Source organism: Martes martes, assembly GCF_963455335.1.
Source record: "Martes martes genome assembly, chromosome: 7".
NCBI classification, from domain to species: domain Eukaryota; kingdom Metazoa; phylum Chordata; class Mammalia; order Carnivora; family Mustelidae; genus Martes; species Martes martes.
The window spans coordinates 51,411,081-51,420,334 of NC_137894.1; the positions used below are offsets into that span (position 1 = coordinate 51,411,081).

The 9,254-nt window shown below is 36.4% G+C and overlaps 1 protein-coding gene across 1 annotated transcript; it reads left to right on the plus strand.

The window, feature by feature from the left end:
* Positions 1-850: 850 nt before the first annotated feature.
* Positions 851-2,300, plus strand: LOC308346633 (olfactory receptor 4K1-like; the record flags this gene model as incomplete). The annotated part of the gene is made up of 2 exons (XM_080809696.1): positions 851-854; positions 1,336-2,300. 2 exons carry the CDS (start codon positions 851-853, stop codon positions 2,298-2,300), a joined length of 969 nt encoding a protein of 322 aa, XP_080665822.1.
* Between the last annotated feature and the right edge of the window lie 6,954 nt (positions 2,301-9,254).

The following is a 9,254-nucleotide window of genomic DNA, read 5'->3' on the forward strand; positions in this document are numbered from 1 at the left end:
TTAGCAAGCATGCTAATTAAATTTTAATTAGCATGCTTGCTAATTAAAATTGCTTTCAGTCTCATATTTGATGAGCAGGTAGCTAGTCAGACTATTTTTAGTACTGAATTCAACTATTCTAAAAGAAAAATCACATTGAAAAAAGTAAATAGTACAGCTGTGATACTAAAAGACTATTTGTTTGCCTATTTACCATTTGCTTTGTTTTTCTCAGTCTGATTTATTTCACATAGCATAATTCCCTCTTATGCCCATGCATATTGTCACAAATGGCAAAATCTCATCCTATTTGTGGCTGAGTAATGTTCCATTGTGTGTGTGCGGTGTGTGTGTGTGTGTGTGTGTGTATCATCTTCTTTATCAACTCTTCTGTTGATGGATAATTTTTTTCACTGAAATTTTATTTCTTTGGTTACCAGGGAGGTTGATCATCTCTTCAAATGGCTATTGGCTATTTGTAGTTCTCCTTCTGTGATACTTGTTTGCATCCATTTTCCATTTTCATAAAATAATAATTTTTGATTTAAAAGAATATATGCTTCTGAGGTTCTGGAAAGATAATTTTTCACTGCTAAATCATAAAGTTCATTGCTATAAAACTTAATTGTTTTAATATAGAATAGTGAACGCAATCTGTTGCTCACACTAATTTGACTTGTTACAAATTAACTTTTTTCTCTCTTATAACTGCAGATATCTCAAATACATGGCCACATCACACTCCTTTCTCTGTTATCATTTACCTAAGTAACTGGGCTGATTTCCACCTCTTTATACTTGGCCTAACTTTTCTCTCCCTTCACGATTCTGTAAAAGGCATCAGGCTCATTTTCTGCAATTTATAATCTGAATGCGTAAGTACAATGTTTGTATCTTTAAAGGTATTACGGGGATCTTGCACACTTCTACAAAAACACTTTACAACACAAAGGCAAATACTCAACTTCTTTCTTCCTTCCTTCCATATTGACTTATGTGTTAGATAACTATCTCTGTCTTTCCCTCCCTCCTTCCTCTCTCTCTCCCCCTCATGCCAATTCATTAAGTGCAAAAGTAAAGAACAATTCATATAATTATGTAAATAATCACAGGGAAAATAACAATTCCTAATAGTAATGTGAATAATCATTGTCCTATAGTCTCACTATATCATTTTTATAATTATTTGAACTGAAGCATCTACTCCATTTGCAAAGTGGTGAAATGCTTATCCTTATCCTTTAAAATTTTTTTTTTACTTTTTAATAAACATATAATGTATTTTTAGCCCCAGGGGTACAGGTCTGTGAATCACCAGGTTTCCTTATCCTTTTCAATTATCTGTGTTTCTTGCAGATAACTTCAGCAGCCCAGAGTCAGTTAATGGATGGAGCAATAAATCAGTGGTTACTGAATTCATTTTGTTGGGCCTGTCTAGTTCTCGGGACATCCAACTCCTCCTTTTCTTTATCTTTTCGGTGTTTTATGGAGCTGCAGTGTTGGGAAACATCCTTATCATCCTCACAGTAATTATAGACTCTCACTTACATTCCCCAATGTATTTTCTTCTTAGCAATCTCTCCTTTATTGATGTGTGTCAGGCTACATTTGCCACTCCCAAGATGATTGCAGACTTCCTCAATGAACACAAGACCATCACCTTCCAGGGATGCATGTCACAAATATTTTTCTTGCATGTTTTTGGGGGTAGTGAGATGGTGCTTCTTGTTGCCATGGCCTATGATAGATACATTGCTATATGCAAACCTCTGCACTACATGACCATCATGAGCCAAAGGGTGTGCACTGTTTTAGTGGGGGTCTCCTGGACCACTGGCATCCTACACTCAGCCAGCCACCTGGCATTCACTGTCAATCTTCCTTTCTGTGGACCCAATAAGATAGATAATTTCTTTTGTGACCTTCCCCTTGTGATCAAGCTTGCCTGCTTAGACACATATGTTTTAGAGATCCTGGTGCTCACCAATAGTGGCCTGCTCTCGCTTATCTGCTTCCTCCTTTTGCTCATTTCTTACATTATTATCCTTGCTACTGTCCACCACCAAGCCACTGGTGGCATGTCCAAGGCATTTTCCACCTTGTCTGCCCACATTACTGTTGTGGTTCTGTTCTTTGGTCCATTAATCTTCATTTATATTTGGCCCTTTGAAAGCTTCCCAATTGACAAGTTTATTTCTGTGTTTTTTACTGTCTTTACTCCTGTCCTGAACCCCATGATCTACACATTGAGGAATAAAGATGTAAAGGAAGCCATGAAAAAGCTAAGGAACCGACATGTGGGTTCCAAGGAAGTCTTTTAGACGACTGTGAAGCTGTAACACAAATCCATACTTAATGTCCTTTGCAAAGCACGTGTATGACTTTATTGTTGTGTTTCTGTCACAATTAGTCTTTTGCTACTAGAGGACCTTCATCTGGTGATCTAAAGCTGGTAAATGCAGTGCAAAATCTCATATGATACTAGTTCTAATACTCTAAGGCTCATCTCATCTTCCCTGAAACAATCAACTATATATATTAAAATTCCTAAGTAGTTTTTTCCCTTATATAGGCATTGTTTAAAAAAGCATCCTGTAGCATTTATTTTTCTAAAATTTTAAATGCAATTTGAGGAGGATCCTGCCATATCATGGAAAGAATAGGAGAAGGAAGGTGAGCTGATTGATTCAGTCTCTTATTAGTCACAGAATCATCACTGCATCACTGATTCCATGCCATGAGGAGTTTACTCAATTTATGTCAGCTTTATGTTCAAATCTGTGGTTTTTGAACTGAAGATATGATTATGGTTTTGTTTTTACTACTTAGAACAGATTGTAAGTCCCTCAGACCATTATTGTTCTAGTTCTTACCATATGTGACCATTTGCCAAAAGTTTAACAGGCTAGCACATACAGTAAGTGCCCTAGGGAGAATACAAGCACACAGAGCATTGATTTCCAGGTAAATTCTACTGTTGTTTCATACAAACAAGGCAATTTGGAGTGATGGAATAGGAAGCCAGTGGAAAACTAGATGGTCCAGATCTAGGTCTCAGATTTTTATGAGTGCTTGTGCTCTGTAGTTTTCATATTTAGTTTTCCATGTTTGAGGTTACCTCATTGGATGTTACCTAAATAAACTGACACTGATCAAAAAAAGTTTGTAAGAATATTAAAATAAGTGGTTACAGGTATTACAAAAGAGGCAAAACTCATAATCCCATGTTCAATAAAAGCTTTCAAATCAATCAAGGTAGCTATAAAAATGTTTGTTAGCAATTAGGTAATAAAGGCAAGTAGGATATAATAGATATAAAACATATACTGAGTTGATTTCAGTGTGTTAAAGTTCAGTTTTGTTTAACTTAAAGAAACCCCCTGCAATTTTTTAAATTAAGTATGCCAGGTATTATGGACACATAAAGATTAAGGAATATTTCCAGCCTCATGGAAATGACTGAATATTAACGAAGCAGAGATCCACAAAAGTTTTGAATGACAAAGGACTTATTCTGTATAAGAGTTATAGAATGATACAGCTAGGATGGGAGATTTAGATGGCTGGTCACGAAAACACCTCATAATTGACATTAATTTAATGAATTGTCTCAGTGGCTCCTCTTCTTATTTATCTATACATTCAGGACTACATACAATCTTTTTGTAGGTGTGTTAATGTTTCTCACCAGTTTAAAATAAGACACACCATTCCAGGAATCATTCTAATCAAGAGCTGGCATATGTTTTCCTATCCATTATGTGTGCTTAGAGAACTTAACTCTCAAGTGACAACTTTATTTCATTATCTAAAAGGTTATGAGTCAAATATCACAAGCAAATTTAAAGAAAAATATACAGGGGTGCCTGGGTGGCTCAGTCAGTTAAGTGTCTGCTTTTGGCTCATGTCATGATCCTGGGATCAAGCCCTCCATCAGGCTCCTTGCTCAGTGGGGAGTCTGCTTTTCCCTCTCCCCCTCTGTCCCAGTCCCCCCACTCATGTTCTCTTTCTCTCTCAAATAAATAAATACAATCTTTTAAAAAAGAAAAATATATAAGTGACAAACAAAAACAGAAAAAATACCCAATCTAACAGGTAATAAAATATGAATTAAGACACGAGAGATGTGCCATATCCCCTATTACACTGGTAAAGATAAAACAAAAGAATAATACTAAACAGGACTAAAAATTTGGAAATATGGAAGTTCTATTTGGTCAAAAATTACTGAACAATTTTTAGAAAGCAATTTGGTATCTTTACCAAAATATGCTTGTATTCAAGACCCAATAGTTTTACTTCTAGGGGTCCTTCTCTTGAGTAATTTATCTCCTTATTCTCAAGCACAAAATTTGATATGTTTATGTTGGGCATCATGAACTCTAGGAAAGAGAATCCCCATGAAGACTTTGTTAAGGCAAGTCATAAATAAGAAGATAATTTGTAACTCCTCTCATGCATAATAGTGCCATCTGAAAACAGAGTCAGCTCCTTTTACCCTTATTGGGAGAACATTCCTCCACTCATTCAATGAAGCCAGAATAACCTCATTTCCAAAATTTTACAAGTATGATATAATAAGGGAAAATTTAGTCCAATATCACTCAAAAACAAAGTTACAGGGAGGATCCTGGGGAAATGGCAGAGTAAGAGGATCCTAAGCTTACCTCCTCCCACAGATACACCTAAGTAGCAGCCACATCAATGTAACTAATCCAGAAAATGAACTGAAGACTGCTAGAACAGACTCTTCACAGTTCACAGAGAGGTGGTCACATCTAAATATGCTAGGAAGGGCAGAGCCCTGGTCAGGAATGAAACTCAGCAGTGAGACTAACCATGAAAGAGAGGGACACCACAAGGATAGAGAAGAGAGAGTAAAAGACTCAACACCAAGCACCCTAGACATGGGTGACCTACATTGAGACTAGTCTCCATAACTTTTGGCTTTGAAAACCAGAGGCTTAACTTTACAAGTTACTACAATCAGTAGGGCTTAACAGAAAGAACTTTAAAAATCAGTAGGCCTGCCTCTGGGAGAGCCAGAGGATGATAAGAAACTATGTCCATGTCCTTAAAGAGTCAGTATATACCAAACAATGCCTCCAAGGTATAGCATAGAATTAGCAGTTTGAAAAGCACCTGGGATATAGGGAAGGTGATTTATTTACTAATCTCATAAAGCATGCTAGAGGGGCAGGGATCTTTAGACGTCTTCTCCAAGAACAAAAGAGCTAAAGGGTGCCATTTCTCTTTCCCATTCCCCAAGCCTAGATCTAGACACCTGCTGAGATTAGAAAAAACACTTCCCATGAAACTTGCTAATACCATGTGCCCCACCTTCTTGTTCTTTTGCAGATCCACCCCATCCAACACACCCACTCACAGGAGCCCCTGCAAGTGGCTTTGGCCAGCCCTCATCCTTCAAGCAGCCCTATTAGGCAATGTCACATACCTTGCTGACACTGAGCACTGAACTCCCATTTTCTCCTATAAGTGGCCCTTTGAACTCATTCTGTTCAGCAGGAGTCCATCCAAAGTGGCCTCTTATGGCTCTGTGAGCAACCCCAGCAGTGGCCAGGACCACTCCAAAGTGACTCATGTCCTGGGAAGAGGGGAAGATAACCATAGACACCAGTTTGACTGCTGTCCCAGTAGTGAGCTTGGAGAAGATATTTGATCAGACTGCCAGCCTCATCCACCAAGAAAAATCTCTCAGGAAGTAGCATAAGAAGAAAGAACTACAGCTAGGGGTTACTGTAGCCCCAACAGACAAAATAGGGGCAGACATTGGTCCTGACTGCAGGCCCCATCTACCAATAAGCTTCTCAGGGGATAACATAGGTAGAGTGCCCTGCAGTTGAGTGCTACCACAGTTCCAGCAAAAGGGCTGAAGGAAGGCACCTGGTCTGACCCAACTACAAGCCCAAGGCAGCCTTAGACTGATCCCTTAACAGCACAGAAAGGAAATCCAGGCCATAACAGGCAAACTGGACCATTGTAGTCAATGGGACTGAAGGCAAATGTGGCTCAACCACAATAGGAGAGCATAGCATACAAAACACATAGTAGGCAAACCTGAAGCACCAGGTTCTGGTGAATAGGATACAATGGACTATAAGGCACTCTAGGACTTCTACATAAGGCCACTATTCTGAAGATTAGGAATTATAGTTGCTTTTCCTAATACAGAGTGCATTTTCCTAATGCAGAAAGTGAGACAAAAGAAGAAAGAGGAAGAAATATGTCCAAAATGAAAGACAAGGACAAAACCACAGCAAAAGAACTAAATTAGACAGAGATAAGTGATATGCCTGACGTAAAGCTACTTACTAGACTTGAGGAAAAAGTGGAGGATTTTAGCAAGACCTTCAACAAAGAGATAGAATATATCTAAAAAGAACCATCTAGAGATAAAGAACTCAATAACTGAAATCAGAAATATACTGGAAGGAATAAACAGTAAACTAGAGGAAGTAGAAGAGGTGAGCTAGAGGACAGAGTAATGGTAAGCAACCAAGCTCAACAAGAAAAAGTAAAAAACAAGATTAAGAGAACACAACGACATCGCCAAGAGTAATAACATTCACATTACATAGATTCCAGAAGGAGAGAGAGCAAAGGGGGAAGAAAATTTGTTTGAAGAAATAATAGCTGAAAGCTTCCTAATCCATAGAAAGAACAGACATCCATCCAAGAGGCACAGAGAACCCGTAACAAAATCAACCCAAGGAGGTCCACATCAAGACACATAATACTTAAAATAACAAAAAGTACTGATAAAGAGAGAATTTGAAAAGCAGTAAAGAAAAGAAAACAGTTACATAGAAGAGAACTCCCATAAAGCTATCAGCTGATTTTCCAGCAAAACCTTTGAAGGCCAGAGGCAGTGGCATAACAGATTCAAAGTAGTGAAAAGAAAACAACACCACCAAAAACAAACAAACAAAAAACAAAAACAAAAACAAAACCCACCTTGGAACCAAGAATATTCTACGTAGCAAGGCTGTCATTCAGAATAGGAAAGATACAGTTTCCCAGACAAACATAAGTTAAAGGAATGTCTCAGCCTTACAAGAAACATTAAATTGAATCCTAGAGGAAGAAAGGAAAAGCCATAATCTTGAGTAAGAACATAAGAAAAGGAAAACAATTTCACAAGTACATATAAAATATAACAAAAGTGGTAGATTAATCACTATAAAACTAATACAGAGGTTAAAGCACAAAAGGTATAAAATCAATTATATCTAAAAAAATCAGTCAAGGAATTGACAAAATAAAAGGATGTAAAGTATAATGTCATATACATAAAACATGGCAGGGGAATAAAATTTAGTACTTTCAGAAAGAATTTGAATTTAAGCAAAACTTGACCTAGTACAGACTATTATAGACATAGGATGTTATATATCAGCCTCATGGTAAGTGCAAATCAAAACCTCCAACATATATGCAAAAATAAAGACAAAGGAATCCAAGTAGATCACTAAAGAAAGCCAGCACACCACAAGGAAAAAGAGCAAGAGAAGAAAAGAACAGAGAAGAGCTACAAAAACAATTGTAAAAATAAGTTATGAAATGGAAATAAGTGTATATCTATCAATAGTCATTTGGAATATAATGGACTAAATGTTCGAATCAAAAGACAAGGAGACTGAATAGTTAAAAAAGGAAAACACATATGTATGTGTTGCTTATGAAAGATTCATCTACAATTTAAAGAGACATGCATACAGAAAGTGAAGAGATGTAAAAACACAATTGCAAATGAAATCAAGAAGAAAATTTATATTGAACAAAATAGACTAAAACAAAGAATGTAATGAGACAAGGAAGGACGCTACAGAATCATAAAGGAACAATCTAAGAAGAAGATACAATTGTGAATATTTATGCATCAAACATGGGAGCACCCAAATACATAAAGCAATTATTAACAGACATAAAGGAATAAATCAGTAGTAATACAATAATAACCTGGCACTTTAAAACCCCATTTACATCATCCCGGCAGAAAATCAATAATGAAACAGTGGACTTTGAATGACACCTTGGACCAAATGGATCTAATAGATATATTCAGAACATTCCATCCCAAAACAGTGAAATATATATTCTTTTCAAGTGCACAGAGAAGAGTCTCCAGAAGATCACATATTAAGCAACAAAACAAGTATCAAAAAAATCCAAAATGAGTGAACTCATATCATGGATATTTTGTGACCACAACTTTTGAAACTAGAAATCAATCACAAGAAAAAATATGGAGAGAACATAAATACATGAAGGTTAAAAAACATGATACTAAACAATGAATGGATAAACCAGAAAATCAAAGGGGATATCAGAAAAGACATGGAGAAAAATAAAAATCAAAACACAATGGTCCAATATCTTTGGGATGCAGCAAAAGCTATTCTAAAAGGGAAGATTATAGCAATACAAGCCTACATCAAAAAGCAAGAAAAGTTTCAAATAAACAAGCTAACTATACATCTAGAGGAGCTAGAAAAAGAAGAACAAAGCCCAAAGAGTAGAAGGAAGGAAAGGTTAAAGCAGAAATAAGTGAAACAAAGACAAAAAAAAAATAGGACTAGTAAATAAAGACAGGAACTAGTTTTCTGAAGAGGTCAACCAAATTGGTAAATCATTAGTCAGACTCATTCTGAAAAGAGATAGAGAGACAGAGAGACACAGAGGGAAGGGGAGGGAGAACCCACATAAATAAGATCAGAAATGACACCCAGACATACAAAGGATTATAAAAGAATATTATGAAAAATTATATGCCAAAAAACTGGACCACCCAGAAGAAAAACACAAATTCTTAGAAACATATAACGTCTCAAAACTGAATCAGGGGGAAAAAAAAAATTCTGAACAGACCAATTACCAGCAATGAAATTGAATCAGTAATTTAAAAACTCACAAAAAACAAAAGTCCAGGACCGATGGATTCACAGGTGAATTTTACCAAACACTTAAAGAGTTAAGGCCTATTCTCCTCAAAAGATTCAAAAAACAGAAGAAAAAGCAAACCTTCCATATTCATTCTATGAGCTAGGATTACCAAAATCAGATAAAGTTCCCCCACCAGAAAAAGAACTAAAGACCAATATCCCTGATGAAGTTAGATGCAGAAATTCTCAATAAAATATTAACAAACCAAACACAACAATATATTAAAAAATGATTCACCACAATCAAGTGGGATTTATTCCTGGGATGTTTAATATTCACAATATGATGTGAGGTTTAAACCATCACAATAA